Below are 16,895 nucleotides of genomic sequence, written 5' to 3'. Positions count from 1 at the left end.
CTCTTTAGCCATCTCATTGAATTTATTAAGGAGATTTGTTTGAACATCTATGATTAGTTGTCTCAACTCCTTTATGTCATCTGGAGACTTATCTTGTCCCTTTAACTGGGCCTTCTCTTCCTGTTTCTTGATGTAGACTGAAATTATTTGTTGGTGTCTTGGCATCTGGCTTACTAGATGTATTTATTCTGGGTGCCATTTCTCTCTTTAGTTTAGGGTGTTCTTGCCCTTTCTCCCTTGCTCATTGTATAGTAGGATCTGAGGATGTAGTTGGTGCTGTAAACTGTGGAGCCTCAGGGTGCCCGCTGTTGCCCCAGGAACTGATGAAGCTTCTCTCCCAAACAGGTGCTTTAGATAACTCTGGGTTATTCCTCACTGCCCTGAAAAGGAGCTGACTCTTGGAGCTCCTAACTGCTGCCATCTTGCCCTTCCCTTCCTATTTGTGTGTACTTTTATGTGTTCATGTTTTTCTCGTTTTGCATTGAGTAAAGTTTACGAAATCTCAAAGTATAAATAAAATACTGCTTATATTGCTTGTATAAACAAAAACCAAAAACCAAAAACAACTCTTAAACTTAACTTCGGTTTTCCCCAGTTCAGAGATCAGATAAGTTTGGGGTCTGTGCCATCCTGATTTGCTTTCCTTTCACTAAACCTCAGATTCCCAGATCACCTAAGCTGCCTCTAGGGAAACCAGGGGCCATTTCCCGTCCCTTTGGAGAAGTGAGGACCCTGGAGCGATGGCGCTTTGGGGTAGTAAAAGCGCAGGTGAGCGCTGGCCTCTCTGGCTGGGGCCTCTCCGACCTTCAAGGCCTTCGACTTCCCTGCACTCTAGCGGAGCGTTTAGACCAAGCCAAGAGTTAGAGGAAGAGCTGGGGATGGAGAGTCGGCGCAGAGGTGGCCCTAGTCCGAGTGCCGAGGGTCTTCCTAAGTCACCCTGTGCATCTCCTGCTATTAGGGTGGCCTGCCCCTTTCCCAACCGCGGCACTTCCAGCTGGAGAAGGGGATTCTGAATGTTCCTTAGGCCCTGCTTCCGAAGGAGCGGAAGCCCGAAGCAAAGAGAAGAGCCAGAATGGGCTAGCGGGCTTTCGACCGCCCTCCCCAGGCAGCCCCAGACTTTGACCCCGCCCCGCCCGTTTACTTCCAGGCGCGGGGCACTCGGGATCCGGAGGCGCGGCGGGGCGAGCACGGCCATGGCTGCGCTGCGCTGCGCGAGGCTGCGCTGGGCGCTGCTGGGGACGCGGGTGGCGGGTCCTGGGCTCCGGCCCCCAGGGACGAGAACCAAGGCCGCGCTCCCCGCTGCCCTCCCCGCGGCAGAGGCAGCCTCCGCTCGCGGAGCCGGGCCTGGCGTCCCGCGGCTGCGGAGCCCAGAAGAGCTTCCAGGGCCCGGGAAGCTGCGTTCCCTCTTCCAGCTGTTCGTGCAAGGCTATGCGCTCCAGCTGCACCAGCTCCAGGTACCCGGGCGGGGCATCGCGAACGGGATGGGGGTGAGCACCGGGGTGGAGAAGCAGGGGATGGAGGAGACGCTGGACAAAGTGAAGGGCACTATTATAAATTCAAAATCTGCAGAGAGAAAGAGTAAAATGCCAACAACCCTTTCGTCTGAAATAAACAGACCGATCAATGGGGTAATTTCTGGAAGCACCGGAGAGGGGATGACTTGAGGGTGTGACTGAAAGAGGACAAAGACTGAAAGAGAAGGGACCTGTCCATGTAAGGCAATGACAGATGCAAGAGGATATACTGCCAGATGTTACAGCATCACTGGTTAATTCTGAGGATCTACTTGCTACCACAGAGTTTTCTAAAGAAAACAACTTCAGGAGGATTATAGAGACTTCTTAGCAATTTGCAAGGCAAATTTCCCCTTAGAGGGGGAAAAGATGTCACTTCTCAGGCAGTGCAAGCAAAACCCGACTTTAAGGAAAAGGCACATTTTTATTATTAAGAAATAGATTTTCAGCAAGAACGGTTTATCTAGTGGAATCCCGTGGTGAGGGATGGATGAATGGATAGCCCACTGTCAAATGAGCCTGGAGAACCCTACCCTGAGTCTAGGTGGGCTACACTGGAGAGGTTTTAGGAAATAAATTGAAGGGGCTCATTCAGGATCTGTCTTTCTAACAGCTATTAACAAATATCAATGCACCTCTTAGGCCCCAGGCACTGTTCCAAGTGGTGGGATTCTGTGAGATGAGACCCCTGCCCTCATAAGACAAAGACCCAGGGCAAGGGAATAATTAGGTCAGTAAGCAGTTAATTTCAGGAAAAGATATTGAGTGCCCTGGAAAGAGAAGTGGGGCCAAGATTTGCCGGGGGTGGGGTGGGGTGTGTGATGATTAATTTCATGTGTCAGCTTGGCTAGGTTATGGTGTCCAGTTTTTCGGTCAAGCAAGCAGTGGCCTGACTGTCACTATGACATATTTTATTGATGGATTTAAATCATTAGTCAATTGGTTGCATCAATGGCTGATGACATCTACAATCAACAAATGAGATTGCCTTCAGCAAAGAGAGGAATCTCATCTAAGCAGTTGGAGACCTTAAAGGGAAACAGGATTTCAGCAGTGAGATAGAATTTCTGTCTCTACCTCAACCAGCTAGCTTCTCCTGAGGGATTCAACGTCACCCTCACAGACTTTCCAGCTTGCTGCCTGCCCTGTGGATTTCAGATTTACCAATCCTCACAGTTGCATGAACCCATTCCTATAATAAATCTCTTAATATTTACATACAAAAAAAATCCTGTCAGTTCTGTTTCTCTGGAGAGCCCTGACTAATACAGGGGGAGAGGGTGCTTTTGGTCAATTGAACTCGCATTATATGTCCTCCACATCTGGTTGTCAGTGACTGACAGGAGGGGTAGGCAGTCCTTGGGCTGGGATGGTACACCATGGGGTTACCATGCAGCCAAGCAGTGAGGTCAAAATGAGGAGTTGCTGTGGGGTCTGGGAACTGGGCAGGCCTCTGAGGAGGGCCTGGAGCCAGACTAGGGCCCCGGCTCTATGTGGCAGGTGTAGGGGCCATGGTGGGCTCTCGTCAGGGTGGGGTTATTAGGGTGGCACCCAAGGAGCACAGTCCAAGTTGTGGTGTGTACAGCAGGATGAACCGGACAGGACAGGGTCCGAGGGGACGAGGGTCTGAGGGAACAGGGCTGGGGAGTGGCAAATGGAAGCTGGAGAAGCAGATTTCTCTTTCATTCCAGAGAGAGCTGGCCTGGGACTTAGGAACGAGGGAGGAAATGACTGCGAGGGTTGGATGGCCGAAGCTGACCCCAGCCAGGGCTGCTTACTGTGCCTGGAGACTGCTCCCTCCCCTTGTCCTGGCCTCTCCCCAGGCGTTGTGGACAGTTCACAAGATACTCAGAGATGGTTAAAGAGGTTTTATTATTATTATTTTTAAAGTTTTTGATTTTTTTAAATCCTAAAAAGTAGACAGTAAAACAACTCCTAGAAGAATTTGCAACAAATTGCATGAGGGACTTGGAAGCTGAGGGGCTGGAGCAGGGAGGCATGAATGGACAAGAAAGGGTCCTCCCCAGGCACTGCGCCTCATCTTGTGACCAAGGAGAGGGAGGGATTTTCTAGTCAAAAAGAAAGAAGGGAAGAAGGGGAGGAGGAAGCGGGAGGTGGGGGGAGGGCAAACAGAAAATAAAAGGTCTTTGTTGCCTGTCTGAACCCAGAGAGAAATGCCTGACCCTGTGTGGGGAGAATCAGCCCCCTGGAGGGGAGGCAGAAGGCTGGAGGGAGGCGGGGCAGGGGGACAGCACTGGGATGACCTCATCCCCCAGCACCACGGGACCTGGTGGGCAGAAGAGGGGGCCAAGGTGGGTGCTGGTGGAGGAAGTTGGTGAGGGCTTCCCAGGGCCTTGGGGCACCTTGGCTACCGTGTGCTCGCGCCTCCCTGTGTGATCCGAGGGAGCTCCCTTAGTTGTAGGTAGTATGGCGATATTACTCAGAGATGGTGTGCCCTGCTCCTCTAAGCCCAGAAACCAGAGGACTATCAAGTTCCCCTCTATAATTTAACCCCTGGAAACATGAGCACCTAGGTAATGTCCACGAGTGGGGACTGAGGATTTGTCAGCTTTTCTCAGAGAGAGAGTTGCTGGGTGGTTTTGTTCAGGAGTATCTCCAGATCAGTGAGTACTGTAGAGATTTGAGGAGTGCCTAGTAGAAGCCACAAGCAGGAGAAAGTCAGAATTGCTTGGCCTTTAAGGGGATGCCAGGACTAGGATTTAGGAAACCCCTTGACTCTAGCCCTTGTATCCTAAAGATCCTGGGTCACATGACCCTGGGGCCCCATGAGAAATGTACCAGCCCTTCCTACTATCTGTGACTGATGTGAGTTAATAAAGAGCAGAGTGATGTAAAATTTATACAACTCAGTTAATACCCATATTGAGGAAGAGGGTGCACCTCAGTGTCCATATTATATCAGAATTCACTGGTTTTCACTCAAACTGGCTTAAACAATAAAGCAGATTTATTGGTTCATACCTGAAACCACTAGTTGGTTCATACACTAGTTGGGTGTAGTTTGATCTAGAAATTCAAGATCTCATCAGGGCTACATCTTTGCTTTTCTGCTGTCCTCTTGGCTCTGCTGTCCTGCAGAAGTTTGTCTTTGAGCTGAGGTCCTTGGAGGTGCTGAAGCTCCTGCCAGCAGCTCTACCGTGAGACTCCACTTGCTGACATCTCTATCTCCAGGCTCTGGCTTGGGCTTCACTGTGATTGGGTCAGCTTGGGTCATGTCTCTCTCCCCAGCCATTCTCTGTGGTCATGGGAATTGCCGTGACTGACCGGCTTGGCCAGGGTTTATTGCCCATCCCTGAACCAGTCATGGTGGCCAGGGAGATGAGGCCTACGGTAATGAGCTTAGACCCATGGAGACGCATGCCTTTGCTGTAACTGGGGTCTCTCCCACCAATCCATGTTGCTCCTGTACAAAGGGAAAAGATGAATGGGTTTAAGGGCATTGCAATATGCCCTGGATCCTCAGTTGTTAATAACTGCATTATAACACACACAAAAATAAAAAACCAAAACATCAGTTTATGGAAGCATTGTAGGACTTGAGATTGGGGATGGGGATTGGGGACATGTAAAAAACATAAATGCCAGTTGTTTTCTCTTTTCTAACTAAAATAATGTCAAGAGTGCTAGAAAAATGAAATGTGATCATAACATTAAATTTATACATAATTATATATTAAATTTATATCTTTCGTAGCTGTCTACTCTGAGGATGAGAAAAGACACCTGTTCTGTAGCTCTCATGGGTGGGCTACTTGGGTTGGAGACTCCTCCTGTGCCCACCAGGGCCCCAGGCCCCTGATCATGTTTACCACCGTCCTGATGCATTCCTTAGGGTCGGGCCTGTGGAGCTCTGAGGCCTGGGCCCTGTCTGTTCCACCTCTGCACCTCCAGCACCAGCCAAGGTCCTGAGCACAGGGAGGTTCTAAGTCATGTTTGGTAAACGGGGAAATGCCACGTACCAGCCAAAGGGCCGTGAGTGGTACCAAGCACTGGATACCTTGGACTGTAAACTTTGTGAGACTCTTTCCCAGCTCCTTGATCTGGGATTTTGACATTAGGGAGAGTGAAGAGGAGACATCATCAGGGGAGGTGGGCAGATTGCTCAAGCGTAGGCCCTTCAGTTTTCGCTTCTCAGGTCCAGAAACTAAATTTCGTCAGCACATTCAGCAAGAACTGACTCACCGCGTCCAAAGCATGGAAACCTGGTATGGACAGGAGAGCCCAAGTGTTCATTTACTGAGGAGTCCAGATCTCCCGTGGATGCTCCCACGCCTTCTCACAGGAGCCCTCTGTGCCGGTTATCTATCGCTGTGTAACAAACTTCCCATAAACATAGTGTCTTAAAACAACAAATATCTGGTCATGCTCATGATTTTGCGGGTCAGGAATTTGGGCAGGGTGCAGCAGAAATGGCTTATGTCTGCTCCATGGGGGACTGGGACTTCAGCAGGCATGGTTCAAGAAGATGGCTGGGATGGCTCAAATGGGCCTCTACGTCTGGCCCTCAGTTCTGGCTTTTGGCTGGCTTCCTCAGCTTTTCTCCATGTCATAGCTGCTGAGGCTGGAATGTTGACGATAGCTTCTTCATCGCATGTTTGGTGCCTGGGCTGGTTTGTCTGGAAAGCTGGGACTCTCTTTCCCTTTCACTTGGCTAGCTTGGACTTTCTCACAACATGGTGGTCTCAAGATACCGAGATTTTTCACATGGTGCTGACTTCCCCTAGAGTGACCAGTCCAAGATATGGAACGTGTAGGTTGCTACTTGCTCATGACCTAGGCCTGAACCCCAGCACAGTGTCATTTCCACTGTACTCTACTGGTCAGGGCAGTCTGAGTCTCTCAGATTCTAGAGGCAAAGACATAGACCCCCACTTCGTATTGGGAGGGATGCCAAAGAATTTGTTCTCATGTTTAATCTACAATACCCTATTCTTAGCATTGAGGTACCTCAGGAGAGATATTATAACTAAATTTGTAAATTTCTTGATGTGCAGGTACCCAGAACTAAAGCAGTAGAATCCATGTAGGTAGTGTTATCTTGGCCTTGGAGAGACCTGTGGAATATGCTTCTCTGGTGCCAGTCCATTAGGTTAAGTAGCTCTGTCCTTGGATAGTGAGAGAGAAGAGCTGCCAAAGGCTTGCCAAAGTCTGGCTCCCCACTTCTGGATTTTGTAAAGACTACCCCCACTTTGATAACACATTCTCTCTTCAGTTTGGCTAATACCGTGGATTTGATATTTTTCCCCCAGGACTCAAGTTAACATCAAGGCTTCCAGAGATTATCCTTCAGTTAACTTGACTGGGTTTGTATGTTTTTCAATTGCATTTGGCATATATTTATATAATAGATGCACTGCCTTAAAGCCTCAGGAATTGGAACTTTGATGTTAAGTATCAAGGTAAAAAATGTTTGAAAAATACCAAGTCAGTAGTTAGGCTGCCAGCATTTATCTTACAGATACACTAGTGTGGTGAAAGAGATTTTCAAGAATATTCAAAGTTGCATTATTGTGTTAGGAAACATTAGAATGGCTTAAATATACCCCAGCAGGGGAGTAAATTAAATAAATTATGGCACATTCATACAATTTTATGCAACCATTAAAAAGAATAGGCAAAGATATATATGTATTCATATGATTTAATTGACAAGAATATGGGAAGAAAGCAAGGTGAAATATTATATAATATTCCATAATATGTGGATAAAGAAAGAGTGTCGTGTATATGCATAAATACTAATATGTTTGCATGTGGATAATATATCTCCAGAAGGACACACAAAGAATTGGTAACATGGTTGCTTCTTGGGTCTGAAGGTGAGAGGTGGGAGAGCTATTTACTGACATTCCAATGAATACCCTTTTGTACTGTTTGAGTTTTAACAGTGTACATGTATATATTGCCTTTTACAATTCTTTAAAATTTCTTTTTTCAAAATTTTATAATACATATGTAACATTAAATTTACCATTTTACCTATTTTTATGTGTACAATTCAGTGGCATTAATTACTCTTACAATATTATGCTATCTTCACCACCTTGCATCACTAAAACCTTTTCATCACCCAATACAGAAACTCATTACTCTGTAATCTATAACTCCCCTTTCCTCCTATTCCCAGTGTTTGGTAACCTCTAATCTATTTTCTAAGAATTTGCTTATCCTATTTATATCATATAAGTGGAACCATACAATATTTGTTCTTTCACACCTGGCTTATTTCACTTAGTTTATGTTTTCAAGGTCTATTCATGTTGTAGTGTGTATCAAAACTTCATTTCTTTTTTTTTTTTTTAAGATTATTTAATATATTTATTTTTTCCAACTCCCTTATTGTTTGTATTTGCTGTGTCTGTTTGTTGTGTGCTGGTCTTCTTTTTAGGAGGGCCCGGAATCGAACTGAGGACCTCCCATGTGGTAGGTGGGAACTCAGTTACTTAAGTCACATGTACTTCCTTTCATTCCTTTTTATGTCTGAATAGTATTCCATTGTATGGTATATTAGTCAGGGTTCTCTAGGGAAACAGAATCAACAAAAGATATCTGCCAATAGTATGCAATTTTTTGATTCTCTCCACTGACCTAGGGATGCACAAGTCCAGGTTCTGCAGGCAGGCTGCAAACCAGGGACTCCAATGAGAGACCAGTGTAGGTCCTTGATGAGTTTCCGGGAGATGCTGGCTGTCCAAAGATGAGCTGTGAAATTCTGCCTGACTGCTGAAATCACTTCCCCTTTTAAGGCATTCAACTGAATGGTTAAAGTGTCACTCATTGCTGACAGCCATCTCCCTGACTGATGTAGATATAATCAGCTTTCTATGCAGTAAAGTCACTGGTGACCAAAGTCCAGAAATGTCCTTGTATTAGTTAGCCCAGTGCTTGCTTGATCAAACAACTGGGCACAATTACCTGGCCGAGTTGACACATCACATATGAATATAGCATATTTTGTTTATACATTTATCTATTGATATTTAGTTTATCTCAACCTTTTGGCTATTTTGAAAAATGCTGATATGAACATTGGTGTACAAGAATTTGACTGAATCCCTGCTTCCAGTTACTTAAGGTATAAACCTAGATGTGGAATTGCCAGCTTATAAGTAAGTCAATGTTTAACTTTTTGAGAACTCTCCAAACTATTTTCCACAGTGGCTGTACCATTCAGTGGGTTATGGCAGGATATATAATGTCCTGCATCTGTCCCTGCAATATCTTTCAGGACAACTCCAAGTCCTGAAAATGCCCCCACATCACACCTCTTCTTCCCTTTCCTTGTCATCAGCAACTCCCGTGGTCACTGTCTCCATGTCAATGATACAATTTTTTTCCATTCCAACACCATTTTTTTGAAGAGACTATTTTTTCCCCATTGAGTGACTTGATAATCTTGTTGAAAATCCATTGACCATAGATATGTGGGTATATTTCTGAACTCCTTGATTCTTATTCCATTGGTCCACATAGTCTGTCCTACCAGTATCACAATGTATTTTTTTACTGTAGCTTTGTAGCAAGTTTTGAAATCAGGGAGTATGACTCCTTCAATTCTATTCTTTTTAAAGATAGTTTTGGCTACCCAGGGACCCTTGCTGTTCCATATGAATTTTATTATTGTCTTTTCCATTTCTGCAAAAATGGCTAGAGGAATTCTGATGAGGATTTGCATTAGGTAATATTGACATTTTAAGAGTAAGTCTTCCAATCCATAAACACGAGATATCTTTCCATTTATTTAGGTCATTAATTTTTTTCAGCAATGTTTTCTAGTTTTCAGTGTGTAAGACTTTTATATCCTTGGACAAATTCTTGATTTCCTTTTTGGACTGTAAGGTAGTTTGAGTCTTTGTGGACCCCAGAAAATTATGTTCTTAAATAGGTCCATTCCTGTAGGTGTTTTGATTAGATCAGATTCAATTAAGGGCCATTTAATTAGGCTATTCCAGTAAGGCATAGCCCAGGGTGGGTCTTAAGCTTCTTATTGGAGTCCTTAATAAATGGGTTAAATATACAGAGAAAAAAAAGGCCACAATGACCGAGAGGAACCTGCAGAAACTGAGAGGATGCCACTGAAGCCAGAAGCTGAAAGCATCAAAGCCGGGAGGAGAAGGGATGTGCCATCATGTACCTCATTGCCCACAGCTGCAGCTTGGGGTGAAAATATCTCCTGATGATGCCTTGATTTGGACACTTTCCAGAACTGAAAGCTTATAAGTTAATAAATTCCGATTTAAAAGCTAACCCATTTCTGGTGTGTTGCTTTGGCACCGTTTAGCAAACTAAAACAGATTGCTGCTGAATTTTGTGTGGTGTTTTTGTACAATGTATCTTTGCTGAATTCATTTATTAACCTTAGTATCTTTCTTGTAGATCCCTTTCATGGGATTTTCTGCAATAGGATCGGGTAATCTGCAAATAGAGGCAGTTTTATTTCTTCTCCAATTTGGATTCCTTTGATTTCTCTTTCTTACCTTGTTTCTCTGGCTAGAACTGCTATTACAATGTACAATAGCAGTGGTAGAAGTGGACATTATTTTCTTGTTCTTAACTTTTGGAGGGAACTTTTCAGTCTTTTGCCATTGAGAATGATGTTTGCTATAGTTTTCTCATAAATGCACTTTATCATTCCCTGCTATTTCTGGTGTTAGGAGTGTTTTTTTCAAGAAAGGATGCTGGATTTTCTGAGTTTAAATGAAATTATCACATGGTTTTCCCCCTTCATTCTATTAATATGGTGTATTACATTGACTTAAGATTAACCATAAGAAATCCCACTAGTCATGGTGTGTAATCGTTTTTAATGTTGGATTTGATTTGCTCGTATTTTGTTGAGTATTTTTGCATTTACCTTCATAAGGGCTATTGGTTTTTTAATTTTCTTTGCTTGCGATGTCATTTCTGGCTTTGGTGTTAGGGTAATGCTGGCCTCAGAAAACCATTTAGGAGGCATTCCCTCTCTTCAATTTTTTTGTAAGAGTTTGATAAGGATTGGTGTTAATTCTTGAATGTTTGGTAAAATTTACCAGTGAAGCCATCTGGTCATGGGCTTTTGTTTGTTGGAGGTTTTTGTTTACCAATTTGATCGGTCTGTATTTCCTCATTGATGGTTTTTTTCACAATATTTTTTTCCCTCAAATGGACTATCGTTTCCTGTTACTTTGTATCTGGGTATTTGAATATTTTAATGTGTTAATTCTGGAAACTCCATTCTTTCCCTTCCCCAGGGTTTGCTGTTTTTTTACCTTTCTTATTGTTAAAGGCTATAGTGATTTGTTTTCAAACTATTTATGCAAAGATTATATCCCTTGATGGATATAGCCACCAAAGCCTCCGTTCTTTAAGCTTGTATTCAGCTAGTGTCATGATAGAGGCTTCCTTGAATGCCTGGATGTAGTAAGAACAGCAACAACAAAAACCTGAAAGACTTTTTCCAGTCTTTGCAGATTGGCTCCTTAGTGCTTAGCCAGTCTTACAGTGAACCTAAAGAAAAGCCCTAGGTGAGATCATAGGGTCTTCTCAAGTCTTTTTTCTGAGCACATATCTTGTCCTGGTCATGCACATGTGGCCTAATAAAATCCATCATATATATATGGATACTCCAAATACCCCATTTCCCCCTGGAAATGTACAGCCTTTTTTCCCTGTTATAGGTGTTATATGTGTAAACCAGCAATCCTCAGCCCCAGGCAACTGTTATTTTATTGTTTCCTTATAGTTTATCAGTGGTCCTGACAACTACTTCTATGTCCAGAATAACTTTTGAGACAGACAAGACAGAGACGATCATCTTAGGTTAATTCTTTAGGTTGCCACCAACATGTGCGCACCTAGGATGCACTTAAGGGATACTCTGCTCCCTCTGGAATCCAGGACCAAAGACTCATACTGGGAGTCTGTGCTGGAACAGCGTGATGCTGGGGAGGGGGTGAGAAAAGGGCTAGTAAAGACATCAGAAGATTTTCCTAACATTTTATGTTGCTTTTGTTTTTTCTTGATTCCACTTTTGCTTAATCATTGTAATGCTTGGATTGTTTTCCAGAACTCTGAGAAATCTGATCCTGCCAGATTGTGCTTGTTTTTCCTTATGTCTGTGGGGGATGGAATTTTGGAGTTTTTACTCTACTGTCTGATATCAATCTACCTTTTGTAATTGTAATAAACTGTGTGGCACAGCACTCCTAGTGCGCATCAGCACTGCGCATGGGCCAGCTCCACACAGGTCAAAGAGGCTTGGGGTTTAAACCGCGGACCTCCCATGTGGTAGGCAGATGCCCTATCCATTGGGCCAAGTCCACTTCCCCTAATTAATCATTAATCGCAGTAATGATTACCTTTGGAATCAACTGTAGTCTAAGTTCCTTTTTCTTTTTTTAAGAGGAAGTATTTTTTTAAAAAGATTTATTTATTTATTTCTCTCCCCTTCCCCGCCCCCCAGTTGTCTCTGTGTCCATTTGCTGTGTGTTCTTCTGTGACCACTTCTATCCTTATCAGCAGCACTGGGAATCTGTGTTTCTTTTTGTTGCATCATCTTGACGTCAGCTCTCCATGTGTGCGGCACCATTCTTGGGCAGGCTGCACTTTCTTTTGCTCTGCGTGGCTCTCCTTATGGGGCGCATTCCTTGTGCATGGGGCTCCCCTACGCGGGTGACACCCTTGCGTGGCACGGCACTCCTTGTGTGCATCAGCACTGTGCGCGGGCCAGCTCCACACGGGTCAAGGAGGCCCAGGGTTTGAACCGCGGACCTCCCATGTGGTAGGCGGATGCCCTATCCATTGGGCCAAGTATGCTTCCCTCCTATATATATTTTTTTCTATTAAAAAAATTTTTTTTGTCTTTATTTTTTTAATATTACATTAAAAAAATATGGGGTCCCCATATACCCCCCATCCCCCTTCCCCCACTCCTCCCCCCATAGCAACAATCTCCTCCATCATCATGAGATATTCATTGCATTTGTTGAATACATCTCTGAGCACCGCTGCACATCATGGTCAATGGTCCACATCATAGCCCACACTCTCCCATGTTCCATCCAGTGGGCCATGGGAGGATATACAATGTCCGGTAACTGTCCCTGCAGCATCACCCAGGACAACTCCAAGTCCCGAAAACGCCTCCACATCTCATCTTTTCCTCCCATTCCCTACCCCTAGCAGCCACCATGGCCACTTTCTCCACACCAATGCCACATTTTCTTCGATTACTAATCACAATAGTTCATGAATAGAATATCAGTAAGTCCACTCTAATCCATATTCTATTCCTCCATCCTGTGGACCTTGGAATGGTTGTGTCCACTCCACATCTGTATCAAGAGGGGGCTTAGATTCCACATGGATGCTGGATGCAATTCTCCTGCTTTCAGTTGTAGGCACTCTTGGCTCCATGGTGTGGTGGTTGACCTTCTTCACCTCCATGTTAACTGAGTGGGGTAAGTCCAATAAACCAGAGTGTAGGAGCTGAAGTCTGTTGAGGCTCAGGGCCTGGCTATCATATAGTCAGTCCAGAGATTCACCTCCTATATTTTTCAATGTAACATTTTGTGTGATCTCCGTGTCTTTTAAAAATAAATAAAAAAAAAATATTTTTTAAAAAAGCAAGACTGAAAAACTGCCTCCTTGTCTCACACAATATATTTGTATCTTCTGGCACTCCTTTTCTTGTCCCCTATCTGGCTCCTCGTCCTTACTTTTGATGTCCACCTGTGTGACTGCATTCTCATTTCAGCTCTGCACACATTGCTGACCATCACCTCTTGTTCTTGAAATATTCTCATCAGTTCACTATATTCCCATTGATTGTAGACAAAGGTATGCTCTACTTACAGAGTTTTGCCACTGGGTGTATGTTCTGGGGACAGTGTTTCAGATTTCCTGAAGGCCCCTCTGAAAGTGTCCCAGACAAGACTTTTCCTTGAATCACTCTGGAATTTCCCCCTGCTCTTACCTGATTATTCATCTAGATTGTAAAATCAGAGGCAAAGTTATGCTTCTCAATGATTTGGTCCATATTCTTGTAATTTATGACACTTCTGCCTCATTCCTAGAAAACCAAAGCCAGATAAAGCAACACAAGAAAAGAAAACTGTGGATCATTTCCCCTATGAAATACAAAATCCTCAACAAAGTGTTAGCAAATCTATTTCAACAGTATATTAAAAGACTTATATGCTATTACCAAATGAGATTTATTCCGGGAATGCAAGAGTGGTTCAACAGAAGAAAATCAAACAATGTAATACACCACATTAATATAATGAAGGAAGAAAATGACATGATCATCCTAATTCATGCAAAAATGCAGTTGTCGTAATCCAGCACACCTTCATGATAAAAACAGAAAAGTAGGAATAGAAGGTAACTTCTTCAAAATGATAAAGGGACCTGTGGTTGGTGTTTGGATTGGTATATACTCAGGAGACTGAATCTCTGAACTGTCCATGTGATGGCCAGGCCCTGGGCCTTAACAGACTTGCAGCTCCTACCCTCTGGTTTTTTGGACTTACCCTGGCCAGCTGACAGGGAGGTGAAGAGGGTCAACCACCGCACCAGGGAACAAAGAGTGCCTACAGCTGCAAGCAGGAGGAGAATTGCATCCATCATCCATGTGGAATCTAAACCCCCTCTTCTTTTTTTTTTTTTAAAGATTTATTTTATTTATTTCTCTCCCCTCCCACCCCCCCAGTTGTCTGTTCTCTGTGTCCATTTGCTACGTGTTTTTGTTTTTGTCCACTTGTTGTTGGACATGGGATGGGAACCTGTGTTTCTTTTTGTTGCATCATCTTGTTGTGTCAGCTCTCCATGTGTGTGGTGCCATTCCTGGGCAGGCTGCACTTTCTTTCGCGCTGGGCAGCTCTCCTTACTGGGCGCACTCCTTGTGCGTGGGGCTCCCCTACATGAGGCACCCCTGTGTGGCAGGGCACTCCTTGCACGCATCAGCACTGCGTGTGGGCCAGCTCCACACGCTAAACCCCCTCTTGATATAGAGGGGGATTGGACATAGCCATCCCAGGTCCACAAGATGGAGGAATAGACTTTGGATTAGAGTGGACTTATTGGTGTTCTGCTGGGGAAATATTGTGATTAGTAAGGGAAGAAATTGTAGTAGTGATGTGGAGAGGGTGGCCACGGTGGCTGCTGATGGTTGGGAGAGGGAAGAAGAGATATGGTGTGGGGCATTTTCAGGATTTGGAGTTGTCCTAGGTGGTGCTGCAGGGATGGATGCTGGACGTTGTGTGTCCTGTCGTGGCCCACTGGCTGGACTGGGGGAGAGCGTGGACTACAATGTGGACCACTGTCCATGTGCTGTAGCGGTTCTCTAGAATGTATTCACCAGGTGCAGTGGATGTGCCACAATGATGGAAGAGTTTGTTGATGTGGGAGGGGTGGCATGGGTGGGGGGAAAAAAGAATATAAGAACTAGGCAAGAAATTATGTAATAGACACTCATTTTCAAATATGAAAGAATTATTATACTATAAAAAACACAAACAAAATGATAAAGGGGATAAATTAAAAAAAAAACACTGCTAATATTATACTCAATGGTGAAAAACTGAAATCTTCACCCTTAGGTCAGAAACAAGACAAGGATGCCCACTTTCACTACTGTTATTCAGCATTTTACTGGAAGTTCTAGACAGAGCAATTAGGCAAGAAAAAGAAGTAAATACATTCAGACTGGAAAGGGAGAAGTAAAGCTATCTCTCTTTGTAGATGGCATGGCACTTTATATAGAAAATCCTAAAGAATCCACAAGAATTGTACTAGAGATAATAAAATAATGCATCAGTCACATGCTACAAGATTCAGCAAAGTTGCAGGCTACACACATACACAAATCAATTGTGTTTCTATGTACCAGCAAAGAACATTCTGGAATGGAAATTTAAAAAAAATTCAATTCACAATAGTATCTAAAAAATTACATACCTATGAATGAATTTAACCAAGGAGGTAAAGGTCTTGCACACTGAAAATTAAAAACACTGCTGTAAGAAAGTAAAGAAGACATAAATAAATGGCAAGATATCCCACTTTCATGAATAGGAAGACTTAATATTGTTAAGATGGCGATAACCAAAGTGATTTATAGATCCAGTGTTAACACCTATCAAAATCCCAGCAGCCTTTTTTTTTTTCAGAAATGGAAAAGCTAATCCATAAATTCATATGGAATCACAAGGGGCTCCAAATAGCCAAACAGTATTTAAAAAGAAGAACAAAGTTGGAGGTCTCACATTTCCTGCTTTCAAAACTTATTCCAAAGTCAAACTAATCAAAACAGTGTGGTACTGGCATAAAGACAGACATATAGACAAATGGAATAGAATTGCGAATTCATAAATAAAGCCATACATTTACATCCAACTGATTTTTGACAAGGGTGACAAGTATACTAGTTAGGGAAAGCACAGTATCTTTAACAAATGGTGCTGGGACAACTGGATATCTACATGCAAAAGAAGAGAATTGGATCCTTACCTCACACCATATACAAAAATCAACTCTACATTGATCAAGGACCTAAACAGAAGCGCTAAAACCTTAAAACTCTTACAAGAAAATACAGGAGGATACATTTATAATTTTGGATTTGGCATTGAAAACACATAAATGGGACTTAATCAAAATATAAAACTTTTCCAGGTCAAAGGATATTATGAATAAAGTAAAAACCTACTGTATAGGAGGAAATAATTGCAAACCATATATCTGATAAGGGTTTAACATCTAAAATATAGAAAGAACTGCTACAACTCAACAACAAAAAGACAACCCAATTAGAAAATGGGCAGAAGACTTAAACAGACATTTCTTCAAAGAATACAAATGTCCAAAAGGACACAAAAAGAGGCTCAACATTATTGGTCATTTTGGGAAAGGCAAATCAACGACAGTGAGATACCACTTAATACCCACTAGGATGACTCTTATTTTAAAAATAGGAAAACAGAAAATAACAAATGTTGACAATGATGTAGAGAAATTGTAACCCTTATGTATTGTTCATAGGATTGTAAAATGGTACACCCACTGCATTCCTTGAAATCAGTTTGGCAATACCTCAGTAATTTGAACAGAGAATTCCCATATGACTTGACAATTCCACTCCTTGGTATATACTCAAAAGAATTGAAAGCAGATATTTGCATACCAACATTCATTGTAAAATTATTTTAGCCAAAAGATGGAAGCAGCCCAAGTGTCTGTGAACAGATGAATGGATAAAAAAATGTGGCAAATCCATACAATGAAATATTATTTGGCCACAAAAAGTGAAGTACTATTCATGTTACAACATGGATGAATCTTGAAGACATCAAGCTGATTAAATAAGTCAGATACAAAGGG

General features: G+C 43.1%; 1 protein-coding gene across 1 annotated transcript in view; it reads left to right on the top strand.

Annotated features, from left to right (window-relative positions):
• The first annotated feature begins 1,154 nt into the window (after positions 1 to 1,154).
• The window catches only part of LOC101423385 (sterol 26-hydroxylase, mitochondrial-like), a 30,764-nt gene continuing 15,023 nt past the window's right edge, over positions 1,155 to 16,895 (top strand). Inside the window, exon 1 of the mRNA XM_004469546.5 lies at positions 1,155 to 1,454. Coding sequence (XP_004469603.1) covers positions 1,194 to 1,454 — 261 coding nt within the window. The 5' untranslated portion in view covers positions 1,155 to 1,193. The remainder of the gene's footprint in view (positions 1,455 to 16,895) is intronic.

The sequence above is a fragment of the Dasypus novemcinctus genome, chromosome 7 (assembly GCF_030445035.2).
Source record: "Dasypus novemcinctus isolate mDasNov1 chromosome 7, mDasNov1.1.hap2, whole genome shotgun sequence".
Classification (NCBI taxonomy): domain Eukaryota; kingdom Metazoa; phylum Chordata; class Mammalia; order Cingulata; family Dasypodidae; genus Dasypus; species Dasypus novemcinctus.
This window is presented reverse-complemented; position numbering and strand designations above follow the sequence as displayed.